Below are 25,652 nucleotides of genomic sequence, written 5' to 3'. Positions count from 1 at the left end.
TGCTCCATACGACGGGTTGACGTTCCTTTTGTTGTGGATGAATGCCTACTCTATCTCTCTCATGTCCCGTTACAGCGTCCCCATCAGTGTCAAGGGTACGACGAGAGCCGACATGTTCACCTCAGTCGTCGTTCATCTCAACCTAGCGGGTACGGTACACGAAAAGACCATGCTGCGAGCCCTTTTCCAGCTCAGAATTGATCCGTCAGCAAGTCAACAACAATTTCACGATATTTCTGTGGCGAAAAAGTGCACGTTTTCAGCGACAGGAGTTGGAATGAACCGCGTAGCTTTTTTCAGGCCAGACATCCTATCGGCGCAAAGCCTAAAAGATTAAGTAAGTTTTACCGGTCAACTTATGAGTGCGAAAACTACTTCATTCTGCGGCTGTATGCAATGTGAAGAGAGTCCTCTTGAGGCTTGTGCCTGAATCAGATGAACGGGCAGCAAGTTCAATCGATATTGTTTACAACCGTAATCATATCCAAACTCATCTAACCTTAACAGCTGCGACAAAACCCCCCAAAGCACAACTCGTCAACCCTGTCACATTCAAGGGGCCGCAGATCGGTCGCCCAGTCTCCACGCTCACGAGCCCCTGGGCAATTTCACCTCTTGGCATCCACTTGAAATGATGTGCGCAGTCGCTGCAGCATCCGTACTTCGCACCTGAGTCGAGCTGCCTCATCAAGCCTAAACACCTTCCTCATCCCCACCAAGCCCTCATGCAAGGTTCCCGCAGCCTGTGCCTTCACAACGGCCACTTTCTGGTCACTTCAGCGCCATGTTTGGTCCGGGATACAACCCAGATCCCATTGCGGGGGCCGCCCTGATCCCTACTCGTGGAAAATGGCCAACCGCTGGGCGCTGGATTTATCCCCCGGCTCGTCCAGGAACCGTCTAGCGCCATCGCCTCATTCTTAGCAGCCGCCCACCTCCCCCATCTATTTGCCTTTCAATCTGGGAATGAGGTGCACCACACTTCGAAAAGCATGCAGAGAAATAGGAGCAGCTTGTTTGGCGGTGGGAAGAAAGGGTAATGAACAGGTGGGTTCGGCGCAAACATGGTGCGAAAATGTCCGGTAATAGACCGTAGGTGGTCGCCTACATATTGGCGTTCCCCCGCGCGCCCATCATTCGCGGCGTCGCAGTCTCGGAACCTCTGCCGTTCATTGCATTCCATTCGTTTCATCCCGTCTGTCTTTTCCTATCATCATTGAGTATTAAGCAAGCACCATGAAGGGCTTCTTCAAGGCCCTGGTGGCCACCGCGCTCGCGACCGCCTCCGCGGCCCAAAATTCATCGGCGCCGGCCCCGACCACGCTAGTCACCTCCCGCATCCCCGAAGCCTCCGCCGCTCCGGCCTCCGGCCTGCCCGCTGTCGCCCCCATCCGCCTGCGGCTCAACCCAGCCAACGTCCGTAACCTCGTGGACTCGGACTACATCACCTGGACCATCCCCGGCGCGTCCACCGCGAACATCACCGTCGCCAACATCACCGACGCCGACGTCTCCCTCACCCTCGCCGCCGGCGGCACCGCCGAGCTGTCCGGCAACTACTACAAGTACCAGTACACGCGCTTCCTCTCCTCGCTCGGTGAGCGCGTCGTCAACGAGGGCATCAGCACCTCGACCAAGGACGGCACGGCGCTCACCCTCTCCATCAAGGGCCTGCCCGCGGGCAAGCACAGCCTGCTGACGTGGCACAACGCTTGGGACGCCCTGAACGCGACCGCGACGCTCGACATCGCCGTCGACGGCAAGAGCGTCGAGTCCGGGTTCAAACAGTCCGCGCGCGTTGACAACATCTGGGAGGCCGCGGCCTCGTATGTGACGTTCGATGTCGCGACGGCGGGCCAGGAGGTGAAGGTGGTCTACACGCCCAGCGGCGGCGACGGGCGCGCCTTCATCAACGGTTTTGAGATTGACGCGCCCGCGATGGCGAACCAGATTAGCTTTCCGACGCCGAAGCACCGCGATGAGCGCATCGAGATTGGTACTGAGACGAGCGTGAAGGCTTCGTGGCGCGCGCCTGCGTCGGCGGAGGGTGTCAAGTATAATGTCTTCCTTGGCACTTCGGCGACTGACCTGACGAGCGTTGCTGAGGGGGTCACTGAGACGAGCGCTTCTCTCCCTGGTATGTTTCTCTTGGCTCTCACAAATTATGGGATTGGACTAAGTGATTGAAAGGCTTGAACACTTTCGACACATTCTACTGGCGCGTCGACGTCGTCGCAGGGGACGCAACTTACACCGGCCGCGTCTTCATGTTCCGCGTGGCCCAGCTGGCTTTCCCTGGTGCTGAGGGCTATGGGTAAGTCGCCTCTTATTCTTCAACCAAAGCATGAGTTATTAACATGGCAATTAGTCGCTTCGCTCGTGGCGGCCGTGGTGGCAAAGTTGTCAAGGTCACCAGCCTGGCGGACTCAACCGACGAAGGAACCCTCCGCTACGCCCTGACCGTCGCCAAGGGACCTCGCATCGTCGTCTTCGACGTCTCTGGCGTCATCACCACCACGTCTCGCATCTCTGTCAACGACCAGTACGTCACCGTCGCCGGCCAGACGGCTCCCGGCAAGGGCATCGTCGTCCAAGGTTTCCCGGTCGGTCTCACCGGCGCCTCCGACATCGTCTTCCGCCACGTCCGCGTCCGCCCTGGCAAGGTCTCTGGCGAGACTATCGACGGCATGGGAATGCAGGGCTCCAATCACTGCATCTTTGATCGCTGCTCCATGGTATGGCTTCCTCATACTCAACTATTCTATCAGACTAGCCCACTAACGAGTATGATTAGGGCTGGACCATCGACGAGGCCTTCAGCTCTCGCTCGGCCTGGAACATCACCTTCCAGCGCAACATGATTTCTGAGCCTCTCAACGTTGCCGGCCACAAGAACTACCCCAACGGCACTGCCCACGGCTACAGCGCTACCATCGGCGGTGACGTCGGTTCCTTCCACCACAACCTGCTCGCCCACGCCGAGGGCCGCAGCTGGAGTATGGGTGGCGGTGTTGACGACAACGCCGCTTTCGCCGGCGAGCTCGACATCCGCAACAACGTCGTCTACAACTACGGCTCCCGCGTCACGGACGGCGGAGCCAAGAAGGTGAACTTTGTCGGAAACTACTACAAGCCCGGTCCATCTTCCAAATTGAACTACACCCTCAAGGCCACAGTAAGTTGAATCCCCTCAGCGCCTACTCAGATGCAATGCTAACCCCGAATAGTACGAGGACAACATGCCCGGCATGCAGCAGTACCACTGCGCAGGCAACTCCCTGTACGGCGTCTTCGACCAAGACTCCGTTCAGTACCCCTCCGGCGACGGCACCTCCATCACGGACAAAATTGCGTGCTGGGCCAAGGTCTCCTTCGACCCGGCCCCCACCTACCAGAAGTTCTTCTCGGAGCCCTTCTTCGAGCCGCACGTCGACACGCAGTCATCCACCGAGGCCTACAAGCGCGTGCTCTCCGACTCGGGCGTCAGCCAGCCCGTCCGCGACACCCACGACGCCCGCATCATCAACGAAACACTCACCGGCACCACCACCTACGTCGGCTCAGTCTCCGGCAAGAAGGGCCTCATCGACGACCCCAAGGACGCTGGCGGCCTCGAGGACTTCCCCGAGGTCAAGCGCGCCGCGAGCTGGGACGCCAACGGCGACGGCATCGCCGACTGGTGGGACGGCTCGAGCGGCGGGGATGGATACACGCCGATTGAGGGGTACCTCAACTTCATGGCGGAGCCGCATGCTTATGTTTCTCCCTCCAAGGCTGTCGAGATCGATCTCGCGGCGTTGGCGTTGGGCTTCAAGGAGCCTACGTTTGAGATCACAGGTGCTGGTAGAGGTGAAGTGAGCGTTCAGGGAACTAAGGCGACGTACACAGCTGGTGCGGAGAAGGGTATCGACTACCTTGATATCAGTGTCAAGGACAGCGAGGGCAGCACGTGGACGAGGAGCTTTGGTCTCGCCATTTTCGACGGCGCTGAAGAGGCGCAGTGATTGTGTATTATCGATGGTTTCTTGATTCCTTTCTTCCGTACATACATTATGCAGCTAAGTCTACTCTGGGGACTAAGCTAGAACTATTGACAACGTATATATCCAGGGCTGTTCCTGCGCCTATGATATCTGAGTTGTAGATACCGTCCACGAGATTCCCGCGATGTGGTGAGTTCTGTGTCATGTGTACAGTATTGTACAATACTGACGGGATGTTGCCTGCGGCCATTTATAAAGGTCTAATGAAATCTAACGCGTAGGCCTTGTCCACCATGGGCTGGAAATCCAACATCGCTGTCACGGACAGGGATAATGTCCGACTCTTCGCACTCCAAGCTCATTTCGTGGGCTCCCGAGCCAAAGATGACGCCCAGGAATATGTACATTTCAGCCCAAGCAAGACTAAAGAATTTAGTGGGTTAAGCCAGTGACAGCCATGTATGTAAGAGATGGGGTCCTTACTTCAAGCCTAAACAGTTTCGGGAGCCTCTCACAAAGGGAACCAGGTTCCGATTCATCCGTGGATCGTAGTCTCCAAGCCAGCGTTCTGGCATGAACTTGGTCGGTTCAGGATATACCTCCGGATCCATGTGCATATGGCATATGTGCATTCCGACCGGTGTCTGCGAAGCACATATGTCAGGTAGTTCGTGAAGAAATGACCAGAGAAATGCGACTCACGTGCTTTGGAATAGTCCATTGCCCATACTTAAGATCTACATCTGGCGAGATACGAGTATTTCGCCTCATAAAACGCGCAAGCCTCCATTTCATTCAGCTTCAGACTCGTCAAACTCGTCTGGAGAATTGCACACATACCGTAAGCCTTCTTTGATACATGCAGTCAAGAAGGGAACCTTCTCCAAGTCCGCCCAGCGGGGGACAGTCTCTGGGTAACACGCCGTGACTTGGTGGAGATCTTGCCGCAGCCGCTTCTCAATGTTGGGATTTTCGAGGACAAAGTACGTGATCAGCGTCATAGTACCGGCTGTGGTGATGGTGCCAGCGGCTAACAGCGCAAACGCTTCTCTGTTCAGGCGGTCTGTTGCCTTTTCTGCTTCTGGCAAGTCGCTCCTGAGGATGTGATGAAATATTGAACTCTTTGTGTTCTCGTCGTCTTTGCTTTGGTCGTTCATCTCTCTCTTGATTGCCTCAATTCGTCCTTCGCTGAACTGTCAGGCGCAAACAGTGGTTGAGTATACTATAGTACCAGTTGATCGATAGCGATGGAACTTGGAATGTTACTTACAAGATGGAAGATTCTGAATCCTGCGAGCTCAGGGTTCAGTGCTTTCAAAACCCACACAGGAACCAGTCTCATGACACTGTAAAATACCGTAAGTGTCGTTCAATAAGAGATTCCCGCGTTACTTACTTATTAATCCAAGGGAAGTTGCGCACATATGGGACCATTGTTAGTATTCCCATGAGGGAGTTATGCCTACCAGTGTACAGTTATTACTAGACTCTGCGTCAAACCTTTGACAACTCACCATTCGGGGTTGAATTCAAATTCTTCGATCAATTCAGGGCTTTCTCCGCAAGCGAACTGCGCCGCTAGATCACCAGTGACACAGGAAAACGCATGGTCAAGATGGATGACCTGTCCGTTGCCGCTCAACTGTCGCAATTTTTCATCAAGCCTCCTTGCCTCGTGGTGAATTCTGGATTCCATTCGTGTGACACTCTGTTTGGAGAAAAAGCCCTCCACGGCCTTTCTTCGCATGTGATGCAGCTCGTGCTGGCTCGTGGTCGCGATCGCGTCTGTCGAATGTCGCAGAAAGTCAGCGGAAACCGTCCATTTTCTTATGCGTACATAAGCGGTGAGCAAATAGATATCTTCAGCTTACCTGACATGCCCAGACCCGCACGCATTCCCATGATCGTATGTGTTCTTCGCTTTCCTCCCGGAACGTAGAGCTGGCTGTAGAAATCGGCGTCTTGGATAACAAGCTCACGAGGATTGATTCGCACAATTGGACCTTGCTGCCATCAACTTCATCGCTGCCAACGTGGGTGAACAGCCGTACCATATTTTTCATGCATATTCTTCACGACCTCAGGAAACTGTGCATTCCAGAGGTCCCAGAAACTCTCGTACCATGATGTGGCAGCCGCAATCTTGGGGCCGGGGAACTTTGCTAGGGGAGACAGGTAAAGTCGATATACGATGAGACTGATTCGATGCGCGATCACGGCGGCCAGAAGTAAACAGACGAAGTCTCTGGGACGTGTGGAAAATCCTTCGGCGCCCTTCTCCATCTCGATACTGCTGTCAAGGCGCAGTAGGTACGTGGCGGATATTCAGATCGAATGATACCCTGCGGCTCCAAGCTTCACAGATGTACGACAAAAGAATTAGCAAGAATCAATCAAATTATAGAGAACTGTGTTCTGGTTGATCACTTCGTGCGATACTGGTGCGTACCTCAACCCTTCTCTGTTTACAGTGATCCTCAGAGAGCCTTATTCAAGGGCAGCTCGATATGCAAGGACATTCACTTGGCTAGGTGAGACCCATGTTCAAGGTGGAGGATAAAGCATTGGTCGAGACTCTCAGTCGATGAACCGATTGCCTGATGCAGTGATTGCTCGCATGTATTTCATGGCTTGGCTTGCTCGTATTGATTACCTGTGGAGATATGACATACAGCGAGTGAGCCATTCGACCGAGCACGAGCTCTGCCACGTAAGCCTGACATTTTCCCTCTTCTGGGGCTTGGTACTGCGACGTTGAGGTGATTTGTCCGAACCTTAGAGTTGTTGCATTGTATGTATGGCTGCATGCTACTGTTGGCCGCAGGCTGTCCATTTTTGCGCTCACTGCAGCCTGGACTTACTCTGTTACTGTGTCGTTTTGATTGCGACATTATCCTTGCTTTAATGTATCTTCAATCACACCGAAGGATGTGACTAGCCGACCGCAGGCTGCAGTACTGCACAGCCGAGTAAGGTAAGCACGCTTCCAACCGAGCAGGCACGCTTCCAACATAGCAGGCATGCTTCCAACCGAGCATGCATACTTCCAACCGAGCAGGCATACTTCCAACAGAGTAAGCATGTTCCAACAGAGTAAGCATGCTTCCAACAGAGTAAGCATGCTTCCAACAGAGTAATCATGCTTCCAGCCGAGCCGTCTGCGCATTTCTTCAGAGGATGAGTGGGGTTGACTTGATGCAATGCAAGGCTCTGCCTGCATTTACCTTATTGAGAATCATTCTGGTGTTATCGTCTAGGAATTTGTGTTGATGGTCTTGGCCATCCAATAGTGATACAGTCTCGGTGGATCCGAGCTGAAAGATGCTTGTCGCCTTTGCGTCAGATATGACTAAAACAAAAACAAAAACGACAATGCATCATCGTGAAGCCGCCTGCATATGCTGGGAGATATCAGAAGTCGGATTTTCTGCAGTTGAACACAATGCAACGATTGGAACCCCTTGATGAAATGCTAAACATGGAAAGTGGGCACCCGTTTCTATGGATCAAAACCTTTGGTTATTGGAGCTACATCACATGAGCTGTATGTCACTAATGCAACGGACTCGAACACGGTTATTAATTCAGACGACCCTTCTGTTGCCATTTTCAATGGCTCAAACGATCTTTTTATCGAACTAAGGCCCTGTATTCGATCTTTCGAGGATTACGATGGCGTTGAAAGCTCTCATCTTTGATCTCGGCGGCGTCTTGTTAGAATGGGACCGCCATGGAGCAACAGCATTGGCTCCTACCCAGTTTCTAGCCATCATGAACTCACCAGCCTGGTATCAACTGGACAGGGGCGAGCTTACCGTGAAGCAATCTTGCGAGGTGAGTTAGCTATATCACGTTAATCACACAACAGAGAATCTAACACCGAAACACAATCAAGTACTTTGGCGCAATGCTTGGCATGGAAGCAGCTATAATCGAGAATTCTCTGCGGGAGGCCCAAAAGTCTCTCAGAGTCGTGCGCGGCTTTTTGGACACAATTGAGGCTTTGAAAGCCTCTAACGCGGATCTCAAATTTTACATCATGTCCAACATATCTGTGGTAAGCGTCATCTTTGCTTTCGCATTCTTTTACACACACCAAACCTCTCTATGAATACAGTTTCAGTAGCATTGACTGGCCGAACTTTTAGGAACACTTTCAACTTGTTCGAAAGGAAATTGACTTGCCTTGGTCACAATTCACACAGATCTTCGCCTCGGGAAACGAAGGAATGCGAAAGCCAGAGCTAGGCTTCTGGCGCCACGTCCTCAACCAGATTGGAGTAAGGCCAGAGCAGGCAATCATGATTGACGATACGGTTGAGAACATATGTGCCGCTCGTTCTCTCGGAATCCATGGGTTGCTGGTTGACTCCAAGCATCCTAATAAAGCCCGCAACATACTCCATAACCTCTTGGAGGACCCTGAAGCACGAGCACAGGCATTTATGAAGTCACACGCAACGAACCACATCTGTGTAGTTGAAGGGCTCCAGGACGTCACTATAAAGGACAATTTCTCTCAGCTCATGATTTGGGAGCTGACAGGAGATTCGACCTTGGTTGATCTTCGTTGGCCTGGTGGCAAACTGCTGAAAGACAAAGAGTGTGTCTCTGGCGAGCGGATCTCTGAAATGAACGACATGGCTAACGGGGCTTCCCCTGATGACATCAAGAATGATGTCGAGTTGGGACTCTGGAACTACTTCTGCAACAAGCCAGTTCTGACAACCCGGGAATTTCCTCCCGACGCTGACACGACTTCAACGGCATATATATCCCTTCCTGAGGAGTATCTATCACGCATTGCACCTCCCAGACTAGTCTTGGACATGATGGCAGCCAACATAGACAACGATGGTATCATGCAGACCTACTTCTGCACAGATCGGCCCCGGAAAAGCCCCGAAGTTTGCTGCAACATCTTGCGGGCCTTCAACCGCTTCGGTCTCATGTTGGACGCTAATCTCAACATCGAAGCTACCAAAGCCTGGGTTGTAGACAGCCTCAACAACGACGCCTGTCTAGATGGAAGCAGGCACTATTCAACACCAGAAGCCTTTCTCTACCTTGTTGCTCGTCTATACGACGAGTGCAGGGATGCCCACCTGAAGCAGAACTTAGAGCCTGTGAAGAAGAAGCTCAAGGAAAGGATCAATACACAGGTCAACCCTTTGGCGCTGGCAATGCGACTCTTCGCATGCCAAAAGGTGTCCATTTCCTCCAGCCTTTACCAGAAGGATTTGAAAACCTTCATGTCTTTGCAAGAGGTAGACGGTAGCTGGCCGGCAGGACACTTCTGTTGTTATGGCAGGACCGGAGCTTTGATTGGAAACCGCGGCCTTACGACTGCCCTGGCAATTTGCATTATGCAACATGAGAAGACGGTCGGTTCATTTGGCATGGTTAACTAGTGTTGGTGTTTCCGTCGTTTCACCCTGGTTGGGTTATTCCAGACCATCCATGTTGCCAGCGTCGATGGTGGTGGTTTCTACCAACGATCCTGTGTTGCAGCATTTCGTAGCCTTGAAGACGGAGGAGAAGAAAACATAATCTGTTTGAAGTTTGGTCTAATCATATCGCCCGTTCCCTCATCTGCTAAGGCTGGGGAGACGTATACAGCCGCAGTCTGTGCCAGGTCCAGTCAAATGGGACCATGTTCCTGTTCCTTCGGTCGCGACGAAGTCCTTGTGAAAAACTGGGTCGACGATGTTAAATCCCTATGTCTATTGAGATGAGATCAGCAAATCTCTGTGCTGTTGGAGCAAAACAGCTGTCGCGCCAGACTCTTGGCTTTCAAGACAGCTGGCCAATAAGAGCTACGGTATGCCTTACTTCATGAGGGCTGCAGATACGAGGACTGCAGACGCACTGCGGTGGTACAGCCAACATAGGTTCTGAGCCCGGCTTACGGCTCCACAACGACAGGCAGCTTATCTCCCCATAAGTACATCACCAATATATGTTGGAGATACGTCAGCTTCGTACCAGACCCTGTTCCGGTGAGACTTTTGAATTCAGCCGCAATGCAGCTCATAATGTACGCCAAGAAGATTATCATCATCCAGCCCAGTGTGGCGGCCTTTGGTGAGGGGCCGATTATTTCAAGCGTGCCAGTAGTCTGACGAATGTCGTATATGTCCTTTATGCACCTCACCGGATTTAACGGAGACATTAAGCAGCATTTCTTAAGTCCTACAATCTCCATCCAGTCCGCATTGGTTCACAGGAAACTGAAACGAGTATAGATGGCCTGGTCATCCTAGAAGACCGCTAGTTGAATCATGATGCCTATGTTTGGATCTAAGCAACTTCCTTAGCTTCTCTTTAACACTAAGTTTTCTACCTTCAACATGGAGGCTCCGAATACTAAGCCATACAAGATCACTTCTGATGCGGTCTGGTTCGGTTAGTGACTAATCCACAAAGTCTCCAGGATTCGACACTGACTCTTCTTTTTTACATGTAGTATCAGGATGCTCGTCCGGCATTGGGCAGTCGCTAGCCCAACTTATCGCAAAAACGTCCAACCGGGTCGTGGCCACAGCTCGAAACCCTGCGGGTCTGTCTGACATACCTGATGGCGAGAACGTACTCAAGTTGCAGCTTGACGTGTGCTCAAAGTCATCTATCGAATCTGCTCTGGCTGCTACCGTCAAGAAATGGGGTCGCATTGACATTGTTGTCAATAATGCAGGCTACACACTTGCAGGCGATGCTGAAGGCGCCGGAGATGAGGAGGCTCGGGCTGTGATGGATACTAATTTTTGGGGTATGGTGGACGTGACGAAGAAGGCACTCGGCATCATGCGGGATGAAAACCCCAAGAGTGGTCAGCAGGGTGGAGTAATTCTGAACATCAGCTCAATTGGGGGCTGGGCTGGCTTCCCAGGTCAGGCTTTCTACCACGCCAGCAAGTTTGCCATGGAAGGGTGGACGGAATCTGTCGCCAAAGAGCTGCCGACCGCATGGAACAGTAAGTTCATGGCCCCTTTTCTCAGGATTGCGGTCGTGCAGATTTATGACCGGGCAACTGATCTCTGTCTCTCTAATAGTTCACCTCTCAATTATCGAGCCTGGTGGTGTTAAAACCAACTATGCAACATCCTCCTTGAAGATGATGAAAGGTCGCCATCCCGCGTACTCGGACCCAAGTTTCCCAGCCAATGCTTTGTTAGGGTATATACAGAGCGAACAAGGACGCAGTACTTGGACCGAACCACGAGACCTCGCCGTAGCCATCTATGCTGTGGTCAGCAGCGGAAATCGTGTGCCAATTCGTGTTCCTCTCGGGCCAGACGCATGGGGTCTGCTGAATTCGGATCTGGAGAGTATCCGGAAGGATTTGGACGAGTTCAAGAATCTGAGCCTTGGTCTTGGTGATTCAAAGCAGTTAGAATCAATCAACTTCCTGAGGAAGTAGGAGGGGTTACGAACACCAATAGGTCATCATCCTCTATGATTATCTTAGAGCCATACTGTAGCCTTCAGTTAAGTACGGAATGAAAATATCTTTTACCCATTCGTACCTTATTCGGTTGAAACTGAGAGGAATTTGCCAATTTCACTAGCACCATGATTCACACAATTTCTTCCTCGCCCTGACACAAGTACCAAGGGTAGAATTGGCTATTCATAGAAGTAAAGGGGTTGGCACTTTTCGATGTTTTTCAGAGTTCACACATAGAGTAGAAGGTGTCAGCTTAGTCACGGGCGAACGGTTTTAAGAGCGTAACTAGTATTTTCTCAAAGGGACAATCGTAACCTTCTAAGGAAATAAAAGAAATCGTGCAAAGATGGCCGAGAAGAGCCTGTTCACATACAACTGAACGAAGATCGCCCTCGCGATCGTAGCAAGCGCGGCCAAGCTGTCGGTGGCTACATTTTCATGCAGTCGATTGGATAAACCCCATTTGCTAACGCAAGGTACGGATACACCTGCCGAATAGGAAGGTGCACCGCTGTCGGTGTGGTGGCTTTGGGCAAGGTCATTCCCTGTTGATTACGCCAAGTACTTCGCCAAGTGTGTGCGCCCCAGGAGTACAGAAGGATTACGCAGCCATGAACACCCGCTGGGCCATTTCGCGGCTTGTCCGAATGCAAGCTTACGAGTCACATCGGTCTTCCAGCAGTGAGCGGCGACTTCATCACATATGGACCCAGTTATTCAGAGCAGAAGATGTGGCATCAACAGTAGAGTATGAAAGATGTCCAATCTGTGGCATCACAATTTGGCAATTTCGCTTATGAACCACACCGAGAACCGCCTTTCCAGATGATTAACTATGAGTTGCATGTGGTCGGCGGTAATCCGGAGTCAGCGCGGTTTTTGGCTCAGACTGAATTAATCCGCAACACTTCTAATGCGTTCTTGTCTGACGCACTGCTGGTAATCCCGGCCTCTACCGCCATGGGGTCAAACATACCAACAGCAAGAATACCAACTGCTGACAATCCAATACATTCATTACGACTTTGACTACCCCTTGGTTGATCGGAGTCTATATATAGTCATAAATCTACCAAAACACTCATGCGTTCTTGTGAGGACGACTCTGATGCCTGCGAACGAACGATGTCCTTCCTCATAGAAAATTAAAACAGCTACCAAGGTTTTTTGCTCCTTTTCAATACTAGTGAACTTTTAGGAGAGTGTCTGTTGCAATACCTCGGAATTTTTATGCAATCTGAAATCGTCATAAAGGCTAAGGGACATTGAGGTCGGTAATGTTCTCGTGGGGGCTATGCTTCAAAGCGGCGGGTCAGGCGCCTCCCACATCCTCGTTGCTTCGCCATCTACATCCTCCCTTTGAAGTGCGGCTGAACTAGGCAGAGTCCTGCAAGCTTACAGAAAAGGCTGTCTACCTGATTGTTAATGGGCTGCTGTTCTGCATCTTTCAGGTGAGAAGGAATGACCCGGCGGACGTGCTCGGGGAGAATATAGGTCGGGCTCAAATATTGTTTGCCAAGGCTTTTAGGCAACGAACCAACCCCAAGAAGCCTTAGGATGATAGGAATCGTAAACGGTGAGCTGGGTAGCCTCCAAGCAATTGACTGTTTACGAGAGGTTGCCTTGAAAGGGGTAAATGTCTCGCGGGGAATAGCGTTAGGTAGGTGGGAAGACCAGTAGAAGCTTCCTAAAGTCAGGCAATGTAGCTGGTCCGCAGAACGCTACTTAAGCAGGCTCAATTCTTTGCTTTACCGCGTAAGCTCATTACGCAGCTTGACTTCTTAAACAGAAGACTCCAACATTTTAGTAAATAGATCTCCACGTCCACCCAGGATTGAGAGTTGCTACAAGTCTTTCCCCCCTTATCATTACTCATCTTTGTATAATCAGTCACGATGTACGGACTTATTGAAGTCTTTCTGACCTTCAACGTTCTTGCGGGATCGGCGTTGGGGTCTCCGAAGAGCACTCGTACAGTTGAGCCATGGCCGGAGGAGATTTCGCACCTCGCATTCAACGAATCTTGGCCTCAGTTTGTCGAAAAGACCACCCGGTGGTCTACCTTCGAGGCCCCAACCTTCAACGAAGTCTTTCTCCCAGAGACGGTTGAGCAACTCTCAAAAGGCGTAAGTCCAGACATGGTCTCGTTATGGCGTTGATAAGATTCACCTTGGACTGTACTGAAATCGGCATCGCAGCTTGAATATCTATCAAGCACCAAAAAGGCCTGGCTCGCTAAGTCCGGTGGACATGGATACTCCCCAACTCTCGGCGTCATTCAGGAGGCTGTCATGATTAACATGGAGAATTTCGACAACGTTATCATGAATCAAGACGATACAGTCACCGTGGGTTCTGGCACGAAATTCCGGGACCTGGTCAGCACTGTTGGTACTGCTGGAAGGGAACTCAGTAAGTGGCCTTGGCCCTGTGAAATGGCGCATTAGATCTCTGTTACAGCTATGGGAGTAGCTAATTACGATTGAACAGCTGTGGGGGCCTGCCCTTGCGTTGGCGTCATGGGTGCTACGCTAGGCGGTGGACTGGGTCGACTTCAAGGCCTCTACGGCTTGACAAGTGATGCCCTACAATCCGCCCACGTAGTTCTCTGGAACGGAACAGTTGTCGAGGCTTCAGAGAACTCCAACTCTGATCTGTTTTGGGGTCTGAGAGGAGCTGGCCACAACTTTGGCATTGTTGTGGATGCGACATTTGCCACTTGGCCGGCTGCCAACGACGGCTTGCAGTACAATGTCGACATGATCATTGCCAGAGATCACCTAGAGGATATGTTGAAAGTTACGAACAATTTGCTGAATGAGGATTTGGATCCTGCCTTGGCCATAATGATTGCCTATGGTTCTGACCCTCAATCACTCAACGTAAGTCTGACCTTGCTTCTTACTGTGTAAACCCGCATGATGGAGCAAGCTGACAGACTTTGACCGAATAGCCCGTGATCTTCGTGAACATCGTTTACGCTGGTCCGAAAGATGCTGCCCAGGCCATAGTTGATCTTTACTCAAACTTCAGTGTCAGCACCAACGAGCAAATGGTTCCATGGACAAACCTGACGTCGGTTGCCCTAGCTGGCATCATCGAGGAAGGATGCGCAACTGGCAGTCGGGCAAATCAATATAGCATACTAACCAAGACGTTACACCAAGAAACATTCGTCGACATATATAACTCATATACGACATTTGTAAAGGAAAACCCAGCGGCGAACAACAGCGTTGTATTCATCGAAACATTCGGTCAACAAGGCGTCGACGCACTCGATGACAACTACTCGGCGTTTCCTCATCGGAAGTCATTTGCTAACGCAGTTGTTTTCTCCATGAGATACTTCGATGACCGGGTCGCGGAAGCTGCGAAGGCTTGGGGTTTGCGATGGCGCAATCAGGTTGCCGAGCCGGAGATTTCGGGTTATGAGGAGATGCATATTTACCAGAACTATGCCCACGGAGATGAACCAAAGTCGGCTGTTTATGGGTACGCGGAGTGGCGACACGAACGTCTCAGCGCCCTTAAGACGTCCTACGATCCGCACAGCCATTTCAACGGCTACCACAATGTGCCGTCGAAACTCGCAGATTGGAGTTGAATCAGAAATATCTAGCAAATAAGCTCACTACTGGCTTAGCACACAGTCCCCATGAAACATAACGTAGTTTTGATAGAATCCTGCAGGGTTATCGATATTTATGCGGTGATAATCAGAGGGCTTGCTTACTAGCAGGAACGTTTAGATTTCCCGTACTGCTGTCCTTAACTGATAGGTGGCATAGGTTAAAGTGCGCGTGTAATATGTTCCGAATGTGCCCGCGAACTGGGTGAATTTGTTGCATTCTTTTTGTAGGGGAGCTGCGTCGTTAGCAGAAACTCAATTCTCAGGCTGTCCGTACGTCATCATCGCTGGCCCTTTCCAAGGAGGGCATAACGCATGCGGCAACGTCCCCTGGCGTTGGGATGCAGAAACTTCTGGCCTTCCAGTGACTTCGCGTCGTCGCCGCTCGTGATTACGTTGTACTTCGCTCCGTTACGATCTTCAGTATCTTCGGAAAATTCAGCTTCTAAATCGAAGTCGTATCGAAGTCGTAGGACTCTCGGAACGCGGATCCGTCGATGCGGCAATGTCCCCTGTGAAGCGTGTGTTGCTGGGTGGCGTGAAACGAGCCTCGCACAGATCCGCAGCATATGGACTGGACCTCTCTGAAGATAACAGAGTGCAGACACTCCATGAGCGTCTCATAAACCACCGCGAGATAGTCTTTGTTGGGGATGATGAAGCTATGGCGGCGGCGGCGCTGTATGTGGATTATATTTTGGCGGAGGTCGTGCTGTAGGTGGTTGCAGAAGAGACAGCGAGTAGGGTCAAATGATCTGACATAGCTTTCAAATGATTCGGCCTGAATTCCTTGGTCGGAGCCTGTCAGACTGCACGTTCGTGGTTCTGGCCGTAATTGAGTTTCAATTGGTAGCGGTTCGGCCAAAATCCAACAAGAATTCCCCTTGAGAAACAAATTTAGACTCTTGAAAAATCATTCCTCCAGTTTCATGTAGTTGTGACTCTTGTATTCGACATATCAGTCGGGGGAGAATTCATGATGTTCTGAGCCGTAAACATGCAGGCTTGTCAATTCAGAACGCTTAAAGCAGCGCGTGGGGCGGCTATTTCAATCGAGAGGGACCCTTGGACCCCAGGACCCCTAAGAACATACCCATGTCCATAAGTGGGCCTGAAGGTGAATTATCAGGCCATTTTCTAAAAACGTGTGCCAGAGAATTCTTCCTTCTTGCAACCCCTCAAGATCAAGCTTTCAAGTAAAAATTCATTTTTGTGCTTGGGCAAAAATACAGTCAACATGCCTCCCAAGAAGATTGAAGTTGTCAAGGACAATGTCGTCGCGTTCGGCAGGGTAAGCAAGAACCTGAAGATGGGATGCGTCGGTCTGCCCAATGTCGGAAAGTCGAGTCTCTTCAACCTCTTGACCGAGCAGAGCGCCGCTGCGGAGAACTACCCGTTTTGTACCATTGAGCCCAACGAGGCGAGATGTGCTGTCCCCGACGCTCGATACGTAAGTCGAGCTTGCCTGGAGAAATGCTCCGAATAAATGGCTAAGAAAGGCGATGCGTGTAGGACTTTCTCTGTGATCTGTGGAAGCCGCCGTCCATGTACCCTGCGTACCTCCAGGTCACGGATATTGCTGGCCTGATCAAGGGTGCTTCTCAAGGTGCTGGACTCGGAAATGCCTTCCTGTCTCACATCCAGGCCGTGGACGGCATGTACCACATTGTCAGGTACAATATCCAAAGCTCAATTGCTGCATCTTCACACTGACCTGGGCATTACAACAGAGCGTTCGACAACGATGAAGTCTTGCATGTCGATGACTCGGTTGATCCCGTCCGTGACTTGGGTTAGTTCAACCGCATTTCTCAGGTTGACAAAACTAATGGTCCATCTTATAGACACCATCCAGAGCGAGCTTTGCAAGAAGGATCTTGGTTGGTATTTGCCCTTCTGAACCCGCCTGACGTGAGCTTACACTCCCCTTCTTAGACATTCTGGCGAAGACCATCGTCGCTGAGGAGCAGATTGTTAGAAAGGCAGGTGGCAAGTACAAGATGCTGCCTCTCTTTACAGAGACAACGACAAAGATCAAGGAGGTAAGTTCCCAATTTCATACATCTGACCGGTGGCAAAAATGCTCATAATTGTGAAATAGATGCTGGAGAAGGACCAGCCAGTCAGAGACGGAAGCTGGACGCCGGCCGAGATCGCCCTCATCAACGAGAAGATCCAGCTCATCACCACCAAGCCCGCAATCTACCTCGTCAACCTGACAATGAAGGACTACCTCAGACAGAAGAGCAAGTACCTGCCGGCCATCGCCAAGTGGGTCACCGAGCACGGAGGCGTCCCCCGCGACATCATCCCCTTCTCCATCGAGTTTGAGGAGAAGCTCCACAGCATGAAGGATGATCCTGCTGCGCAAGCTGAGTTCCTCAAAGAGAGCAAGGTCAAGTCAAAGCTGGACAAGATCGTCACCGAGGGATTCACCAAGCTTGGCTTGCAATACTACTTCACTGGTTTGTTCTCACTTTGCCAACCTCCCGGGTGAGTTTCTGTGCTGACTTTGGTATAGCTGGTGAGAAGGAGATCAGATGCTGGACCATCCCGAGAGGTTGTCTCGCACCGCAGGCTGCTGGCGCTATCCACAGCGACTTCGAGAGGGGGTTCATTAAGGCTGAAGTGGTTGCCTACCAAGACTTCCACGATCTTTGTGAAGGTGGCAAGTCCATGGGCCCGATCAAGGCTGCTGGAAAGTATCGCCAAGAAGGAAAGTCCTATGTAAGTTCTCGGGCTTCCTCCTGACTCTGCAGGCTGCAGCGCTGACTTCGTCTCCTCCCAGGTTGTCCAAGACGGAGATATCATTCACTTCCAATTCAGTAAGTTCAAAGTCGACCCAAAACATGTACTCTGCTTTTGTTGTAATGGGTTGCTAACTTTCTGTCTCAGACGTTTCCAACAAGAAATAGATTTTTTTCGGTTTGAGAAATTCACGATAGAGTTTAGGGATACCAATGCAAATGATAGATATAGAAAGTGTTCTGCCTAAGACGGGCATGAATCGAAATGAATCAACGTCAAAAGACTACCTGCCAGTGACCGCTGCACGTGCTTGAAGTCATCGCCAAACGCGGATCAGGTAAACCGGGGATCGGCCGGACGGTGCGACCGGCATGTACGATCCTTGGCGATCCCGGCTTATATGTGGTCCCAAACATGGACTACGGGCGCAGGTGGGCCAAAGGTTGCCAGTTTTCTTTTCAATGCAGCCCGTGTTGTGTAGATAAGTTGAGTGGAGAAATGGCGCATTAACTGGGTCATTTCGCGAGATATCGTATCAACTTTCAACCGTGCTGAGATGGATCGGCCGACCGAGCGGAAAGATAGGTTTTTGGAAACAAAACAAACATTGATAACGCTTCTGGAAATCTCTTCCTCCACCTCGCAAGCGTAACGCGGAAGAGCTTAAAGAAGGGAATCAGCCTCTTTTATCTCAAGAAAGCCCTCATATCTCATCTTTTCGACTTCTTGTCGTAGTAACACTGACATATTCATTCTCGATCATTTCTCGGTCAGCCCGCCACACCGCTATCCCCGACGCGAAACATCGCCACCATGTCTCCCGCATCCTCAATCCACGATCCGGGCGACCCAACGCAGCCACTTCTCGCCAACCAGCGCCGCCGCACCAGCACATTCAACTTTTTGCCTAGATTCAATGGGGAACGTCGCGTATCACCCTTGGCGGTGAGACGCGCTTCCCTGCAGGAAGTCCACCCGCATCATGAAGATGTCGAGCCCGTCCTCCCAGCCGCGCCCGTCGCCGCTCACGAGGAAACCCGCCTGCACAAGCCTCAATGGGCTTTGAGCGATAGACCACCCAACACATGGGCCCAGATCCGTCATTACTGGCGTGAAGAGTTTGCGTGAGTACCGCCTCAATCAGCGCATCTGAAATGAAAATGAAGCTCACATTGCTCGAAGCGAATTCTGGGGCACCTTCATGATCCTGCTCTTCGGCGCCGGAGTCGAGTGCGAGACGCGTCTCAACTACAAAGGCTCCGACATCCGCTCCAACGCCGGCGACTTCCTGCAGTGCCGTCTCGCCTGGGCAGCCGGCGTGTCCATGGCCGTGTGGATGTCCGGCGGCGTCTCGGGCGGACACTGCAACCCGACCGTGACCGTCGCCCTCGCCCTCTTCCGCGGCTTCCCCTGGCGCAAGGTTCCCGGCTTCCTCATCGCCCAGGTCCTCGGCGCCACCCTGGCCAGTCTCGCCGTCTACCTCAACTACTCCACCAGCATCGCCGCCTACGAGGGCAGCACGAATCGCACCCTCGTCGGCGAGCACGCCACCGCCGGGCTGTTCTTCACGTTCCCCGCCGCGGGTCTCCCGTATCTGGGCGCGTTCTACACCGAGTTTCTCGCGTCTGCGGTGCTGATCGCCATTGTGTTTGCGCTGGCTGATAAGAATAATTTGTCTCCGCCCAAGGGCACACAGCCATTCGCTATGTTTCTGGCGCTGTTGGCGATCGGCTCCGCTTTGGGCATCAACACTGGGTATGCCATGAACGGCGCCCGTGATACCGGCCCGCGTATTGCGCTGGCCATCGTCGGCTACGGGTCTGCTGTTTTTACGCATGACTACTACTACTGGCTGTGGGCTCCTTGGGTCGCTGCGATCATTGGCGGTGTTGTAGGTGCTTGTGTGTACGATGGTTTCGTGTATACCGGAAGGGACTCGCCTTTCAACATTCCCCGCAAAGAGGATGATTGAGTTACCTTTGATGTCTTGCCAACAATGGGAGTTGGACTGACAAGAAATTACTCTGCAGGCCCATCATGCTGTCCGCGGACTGAATTTTGTATTACAAGGGCACACAAATACTTCATGGCTAGAGTATTCAGATAAGGTAAGATTTCGGGATGAAGCAAGTTTTGCGCATAGATGAGATTGGATAAGTGATTCCGACATATCGTTTACTCAGAGGCGTTGGGCTCTTCCATTTGGTGGAATGCAAATGTATTATTGAGTGTGTTCGTTCACCGGAGACATTTTCAACTGAACACGCAAGACAGAAATGACATGACGTCTTACTCAAAATTCCGTTCTGTAAAGTCTCGCCTTGTTAAATAGCCTGGGGATTCTCTAATTATGTGGGAATGATTGCGTCATTCGTGTAGCTGTCATTCCGTCATGGACTTGAGAAAGCTTTTCTCAGTCCAGGCCTCATGAAGTTGGCTCTCTCAAGCATGTGCCTATCTCTTTCCGTCCATTCCATGAGTACGAATGCTTCATGTGGTTTACTGAAAATATCGACACCCCGAGTAGTACGTTTCCAATCTTTCGAAAAATCACAGAAGTCAGAAACAGAGAACCTGCGGCTACGCATGAAGAAGTATTGAAGAACCCAATGTAGGCCCAGGCTTTCATCCGCCACACGCAGTATTTTGAAAACTCGTTCCCTTATACTTGGAACATCTGAACAGAGTTCCGGGAAGACGCACTCAAGTGGTCCCCTGCATAGCAAGAGTGACAGCTCCCGGAGTGCTCTGTCCCTAGACGGTGTGGCAGGCTTTGTTGAATCCCGGTCAGCGAATAGATCAATGAACTGCCATAGCATCCATGTCATTTGAGCCTGCCATCGAGACCAAGGAGCCGAAAATGCGTCTACAACATCCGTGGCGCCGAAGAGTTCTCGAATAGCAAGGGTGCGCTGTAGCTCGTCGCAAACGACTGGAACCCCATTTGAACGATATATCTCTTCCAAGAGTCCTAACCAATTTTCGAGAAGCACTAGCCCAGTTTGGTCATTACCAAAAGACAGGAAATGTGTCCGTACGATCTTTCGTACAGAGACAGCAGAAATACAGATGAGCCAACCCAGGTCATAAGCATGGGAATAGACGTTCCGTGAAAGTTGTTTTCTGACTATCTGCTGGATCTGAGGGTCCCACGCGGAAGAACTGGAAGGTGAGAGAAGTCGTTTCACGGCAGTCCTCAAATCCGAGAACTTGGTAGGAACATCCATGGATAGAGCCCCTCGAATGTGAAGCTCTACCATAGAGAGACGGATAAAATATTCCGAGTCCTGAGCTAAAAGTGCCTGCATCGGAGTCGCGTGTTTGAAAAGTGGTCCGGTTGATGGGTTTTCAAAACTTATGCCAATCTTAAGCAGGACGTTGATGCCGATGAGGTCCCCTTGAAAGAGACACAGGTGAAGAAGTTCGTGGTTGTCACATAATGTGAGCGTATCACTTGTGAGATCCCTCCCGTTGAGCAAAGCGTCTGCAAGCTGCCAATGCCTGAGAACAAGCGCTCTACGAAAACCGCGCCGGTCCTTGTCATGACATCCCCGATTGACAAGCAAACTTGCAAGCTTGGTCCTACTCTCCGACACCATCTGTAGTATAAGGACCAGTTCATTCCCCTCGAAAGGGAAGTGGGGTACCTTGCTGATACCAACCTTTCGCTCTCCAGTAGTGAAATTATCGTAGCTGGCCAAGACAGCATTGGCGAGATCAAAACTTCCAATGGAGCATGCGCGCTGGAGAATTTGTTGATGAAGCCGTGGGAAGTCCGAGTCCGCGGCCAATATACTCTCGACAGACCCCAGGGCCATTTTGGCGCTGGTCTCGGGACCCAGAGCCAGCAGTTGAAAGACAGCAAACTTATCTCGCGAATTGAGTGTGTTTGGCTGAAGTCCCGCGTTGGCAAGAATGGCTGTCGCTTCCAGTAGAGCACCGTGATGCATGTCAGAGTGTAGCAAACTCGACAGTGCCGAAGTATTGGTGTGTGCGGACCTAGCAGCACCCATTTTCGCCAAGAGACCAATCATTCGCGGGTCGTGGGTAGAGGCAGCGAGCAACATAAGCTCAGTTGGGATAATAGGCTTGTTGGGTGGACTGAAGGCTGCATTGGAAGAGAGGATTGCGGCAGATGTGTAATTGCCGCAAGAAATGGCTACCTCGAAGACCGAGAGTATCTGAGCGGGGTCTACATGAGGCAACATCCATTCAACCGCATGATAGACCCTCAAAACGACCGCCATCGGGAGAAGTCGTCGTATCATTTGCCGGTTTAGACGTGGAACCTTATCGAATGGACCGTGCGGTTGAAGATATTGAAGCAGACTGCGGAAGAAACGGAAACGTGCCCACGGCAGGCCTGGGGCGAAGGGATGGTTGCGACCCAGGTCCATGACGCGGTCGAAAACAGCAACATGGGAATAGTTGACAGCCCAAAGAAAAGCCGATGCGATCGGGTGCTTGCAGGGTGCTTTAAAATGGTCTAGGGGACCAGCGACATGAGGCGTGAGTTGCAGATGACTCAAATCGACTTCATTGAAGAGCTGTTCCCACAGTCGATGTACCTCTGAATTCTCGATGTTTCTCGTGTGCAAGATCCAAAACTCCCTTGCATAAGGAAGAAATGGATGGTTGGTTGATTCGAATTCTGTTGCGCTAGTCCTTTGATGCGTGTGTGTCAGAAAATGTGCGATGTCGCGATCGCTGTCCGTCTTGGGCATGACGAAATCGAGAGCCAAATTTACAATAGGGTTTGATGTCCCAATTGTTTGCTGTACGATACGTTGTGCGAAGCCATCCACTTTCACTTTTGGCATAAGTTGAGTCGATAGCCGGGTGTCGAAGATGCCATAGCTGAGATAAGTCACTGCTGTTTCTCCTATTTCGCGATGTGCCTCGTCGTCAGAAAAGCAGAACTTCCAACGACCAAAGCCCTCGAGAACACCTTGACAGAAGCTTCTGGCACTGTGATGGACAAACTGGACTGTTTGTTCCTCTTCTTGAATCATTACGAGACTTCCGCAGAACCCCACGACCCTCCGGATGTTATTGATACGTTTGCTGGGATCCCAAGTAGCATCACCTATTGTTACGCTGGCAACTTCTTGAATCTGATCGATCGTTAATGGCGTATAAGCTGCTGCGAGGAACTTGAACAGGCGGACGTGATGTCGACCAGTATCTCTAGCTGACGATTCGCCCAATATACGAGCGTACGTTTCGGACAAGTCTCGGGGAAGTGACTTGATCGCAAGGCGTATGGCGTGGTCGGATATCTCTGAGCACACTTGATCTAGCTGCAGAGCAACCCACAGAAACCTAATGATGGTAATTGTTAGCCAAGGTCAAAGCAAGCGTATTTGACTACATCGGGCGTAAGATAAGGCGAAAGAATATTCAACTCACATTCCGTTCGCGCCGCTAAGGAGAGCATTGCGAATTTCGAACAACAAATTCGGGTCTCCGAGTGTCAGCTGGCCACTAGATAGGCGATTCTCTAGCTCGTTGTCGATGTATCTCTCGATATCGGGGTTGAGAATAGGGAGGGAAATGTGCCGCCTTAAGGTAATGTGTCGTTGGATGAAACTTTCTGTTGAAAGACGAGCTGAGAACCCGAGTCTCCAACTAGAGTGTCTCTGCAGAAAAGACAACTGAAGAAGGACCGAACGACGTTCCTCTTCACTGCATTCATCTAAACCGTCGAGCAGTAGGTACCTTGGCCGATTGTCGCACTTCAACTTCATGAGAGTCGTGAGTTCGTCCAAATCAAGAGACGGCACACCTTCCTTGAAGACCCCGTTGTCCTCTGGAAAGTATGATAAATACTGTCGAGCCAGGCTTCCCAAGATTATGCGGGACTTGAGACTTTCCTGGATATCGTGGCGGCAGAAAAAGTAGACGACTATAGCGTTTTCTACCAAATACACGTCGTCAACAATATTGGCCATTGTGACTGACTTTCCAGCGCCGACCTTTCCGCTGAAAAGAATAGCTGACGTCGATTCAATCTCCTGTTTCCATTGCTGATAGTCGGGCCATGTTGGTAGCAACGATGTGGAACCCCTCTTCCGAATCTGCTTCCAAGTGGTCTGAAAGTCGTACCTGGAACATGCGTCGAGCCATCGCATCTTACGCTCGAGGGCCTGTTGCCGCCGAGCAGATGCGGACCACCAGCTCATCAACATGCGGGACTTATTGTTTTCTTGTGATTCGTGGTGAATCACTTGGTTAAGAAGTACGGTTGCTTGGTCCTTGATGGCATTCCCCCAGACTTCAAGATCTGCCTGGTACCCCTTAAGATCCGCGTCGTTCAACGAAGACTTGAACTGGCCAAAGGCTGATCTGTTTCCATATTTCTGTATCTTTTGGCATACGTGAACGACGACGATGAAGTACTCGGATAGGCAGCTTTGTAAAGTCTCGGACTGGGGGTAAATGGTTGCCAAGGCTTGATATCGAGGGGCCTGTCGGCCGGCAGTCATGAATAGCAATGACAGCTTCTCCAGGTAAGAAGCATAATTGACCGCCATCTGCACCACACATGGGAAATTAGCGACACTGGTATATACCTCATTCAGGGACACAAACATATAGCGTCGTCCTAACCGCTGACCACACACCACAGGCCACCAGGTTCTGCGACCCGCCAACCACCGTGTCACCCAGCGCCGCAAATTGCTGGACAGCTTGGAGTATGTTGGTAAGACGGGGCCCAAAACATCGTGAAAGACCATGCTGTTTTCGTACTCGTGAATCAATCTCCGCAGTCAGCCTCATAACATCGCTTGGGATCGGCGCCGTCCTGAGGGCGGCTTTTCGTGTGGTTCGGAATACTTCTTTGTGTCCATCGCCGAGGCTAGCTTCAAACTCTGAAACAGCTTGTGCCAAGCGAATCTCTGGCTTCAGCGGAGCCGCATTTCGTATAGCGAGTGCCATCTCCTCGCCGTAAACTTCGAGTTAGTGGGTAGGTAGCGTTGTGAGGCTCAGTCTGATGTGAAGGAGATCAGGCTGCGTCTGAGATTCGAGCAGTGGTCGAGGTAAGCCGGTCTTATATACTTCCATTACCTTATATACAGGGGCGGAATAAGCCGCTGCATTTCCGCGCCGGATATAGCTACAGTGTCTTACTAGCTGCGTGAGCTGAACTTCCTCAACATGATAGCTAGCCTGCTGGTTTGTACAACGCCGGGTGAGTTTTGCTCCAATAACGAGGTGGAATTGATGCATTGCTCCCGTTGCAAAATCTGAATGGCCAATTTGCAATGTAACCCAAACTCACACGCACAATATTCTTTGGGTACGGCTTGCTTCGCATTCTCTGGTGATGCATCTTGCTCTCTTGCCAATTTGAAATGACATTTGTTACTTTAGTTAGAGAAGGTGTGTCGGTACAAAAAGAATTGATGCCCTGAGAATTTCGAATAATGAGGAATCTGTGTCTCCCAGTTGAAGAGTCCATGAGTACGGCTAGACCCCTTCACCACTCTGCTCGCGTCGTTGAGTCGTGAAATGATGCCACCGGATCTTTACTTTCCTACGACAGCCTTCAACGCCCACCCCAAGGCAATTAATCGAGTTTGAGCCTTATAATTAGCTTGGTCGCCTAGCTATATCTTCATAAATAATTGATTGATTGATTGCACTTGACAAATTTACTTGCCTTGCGGTGGGCACTGCGGCAAATACAGTAGCGGGATTCCCGTTGACCATAGGTCCGAAGCTGACAATTTTGTTACAATTGTAGGGCCTTCCGTCGATAGCTTGCTATTTTCCCCAGAGCTTTGCTAGCCGGGCATTGTCAGTCAGTCATCCTGACAGTATCGTAGCACACTACATACTA

At 51.1% G+C, this 25,652-nt stretch overlaps 7 protein-coding genes and 1 pseudogene across 8 annotated transcripts; 5 read left to right on the top strand and 3 right to left on the bottom strand.

The window, feature by feature from the left end:
• Nucleotides 1–1,236: 1,236 nt before the first annotated feature.
• On the top strand, nucleotides 1,237–4,004 carry GCG54_00006372 (uncharacterized protein; the record flags this gene model as incomplete). Its single annotated transcript, XM_045406375.1, has 5 exons — nucleotides 1,237–2,137; nucleotides 2,191–2,314; nucleotides 2,369–2,735; nucleotides 2,795–3,175; nucleotides 3,228–4,004. 5 exons carry the CDS (start codon nucleotides 1,237–1,239, stop codon nucleotides 4,002–4,004), a joined length of 2,550 nt encoding a protein of 849 aa, XP_045267667.1.
• Nucleotides 4,005–4,243: 239 nt separating this feature from the next.
• GCG54_00006371 lies at nucleotides 4,244–4,773 on the bottom strand (annotated as a pseudogene). The gene is made up of 3 exons: nucleotides 4,686–4,773; nucleotides 4,467–4,627; nucleotides 4,244–4,406 (listed from the first exon to the last, which is right to left on the bottom strand). Coding segments are annotated over exons 1-3 (412 nt in total).
• A 1-nt stretch (nucleotide 4,774) lies between these two features.
• GCG54_00006370 (Cytochrome P450 monooxygenase sdnH) lies at nucleotides 4,775–6,266 on the bottom strand (the record flags this gene model as incomplete). The annotated part of the gene is made up of 6 exons (XM_045406374.1): nucleotides 4,775–5,176; nucleotides 5,254–5,329; nucleotides 5,380–5,445; nucleotides 5,498–5,768; nucleotides 5,855–5,986; nucleotides 6,035–6,266. 6 exons carry the CDS (start codon nucleotides 6,264–6,266, stop codon nucleotides 4,775–4,777), a joined length of 1,179 nt encoding a protein of 392 aa, XP_045267666.1.
• A 1,389-nt stretch (nucleotides 6,267–7,655) lies between these two features.
• GCG54_00006369 (uncharacterized protein) lies at nucleotides 7,656–9,394 on the top strand (the record flags this gene model as incomplete). The annotated part of the gene is made up of 3 exons (XM_045406373.1): nucleotides 7,656–7,817; nucleotides 7,879–8,040; nucleotides 8,132–9,394. The coding sequence occupies 3 exons, from the start codon at nucleotides 7,656–7,658 to the stop codon at nucleotides 9,392–9,394; spliced, it is 1,587 nt and encodes a 528-aa protein (XP_045267665.1).
• A 939-nt stretch (nucleotides 9,395–10,333) lies between these two features.
• On the top strand, nucleotides 10,334–11,403 carry GCG54_00006368 (putative oxidoreductase; the record flags this gene model as incomplete). Its single annotated transcript, XM_045406372.1, has 3 exons — nucleotides 10,334–10,388; nucleotides 10,450–10,956; nucleotides 11,036–11,403. 3 exons carry the CDS (start codon nucleotides 10,334–10,336, stop codon nucleotides 11,401–11,403), a joined length of 930 nt encoding a protein of 309 aa, XP_045267664.1.
• A 1,922-nt stretch (nucleotides 11,404–13,325) lies between these two features.
• Nucleotides 13,326–15,037, top strand: GCG54_00006367 (FAD-linked oxidoreductase azaL; the record flags this gene model as incomplete). Its single annotated transcript, XM_045406371.1, has 4 exons — nucleotides 13,326–13,556; nucleotides 13,629–13,842; nucleotides 13,921–14,312; nucleotides 14,384–15,037. The coding sequence occupies 4 exons, from the start codon at nucleotides 13,326–13,328 to the stop codon at nucleotides 15,035–15,037; spliced, it is 1,491 nt and encodes a 496-aa protein (XP_045267663.1).
• A 1,261-nt stretch (nucleotides 15,038–16,298) lies between these two features.
• Nucleotides 16,299–19,781, top strand: GCG54_00006366 (Obg-like ATPase 1; the record flags this gene model as incomplete). The annotated part of the gene is made up of 9 exons (XM_045406370.1): nucleotides 16,299–16,511; nucleotides 16,574–16,734; nucleotides 16,792–16,853; nucleotides 16,906–16,941; nucleotides 16,997–17,103; nucleotides 17,163–17,526; nucleotides 17,583–17,788; nucleotides 18,584–18,933; nucleotides 18,992–19,781. The coding sequence occupies 9 exons, from the start codon at nucleotides 16,299–16,301 to the stop codon at nucleotides 19,779–19,781; spliced, it is 2,289 nt and encodes a 762-aa protein (XP_045267662.1).
• A 1,156-nt stretch (nucleotides 19,782–20,937) lies between these two features.
• Nucleotides 20,938–24,748, bottom strand: GCG54_00006365 (uncharacterized protein; the record flags this gene model as incomplete). Its single annotated transcript, XM_045406369.1, has 3 exons — nucleotides 20,938–23,131; nucleotides 23,219–24,342; nucleotides 24,401–24,748. Coding segments are annotated over 3 exons (3,666 nt in total), but the record flags the coding sequence as incomplete, so codon positions are not given.
• Nucleotides 24,749–25,652: the final 904 nt, after the last annotated feature.

This window comes from Colletotrichum gloeosporioides (genome assembly GCF_011800055.1).
Source record: "Colletotrichum gloeosporioides strain Lc1 chromosome Unknown consensus_19, whole genome shotgun sequence".
NCBI classification, from domain to species: Eukaryota; Fungi; Ascomycota; class Sordariomycetes; order Glomerellales; family Glomerellaceae; genus Colletotrichum; species Colletotrichum gloeosporioides.
Note: the sequence above shows the minus strand (reverse complement) of the source record. Positions and strands in the feature narration are given on the sequence as shown.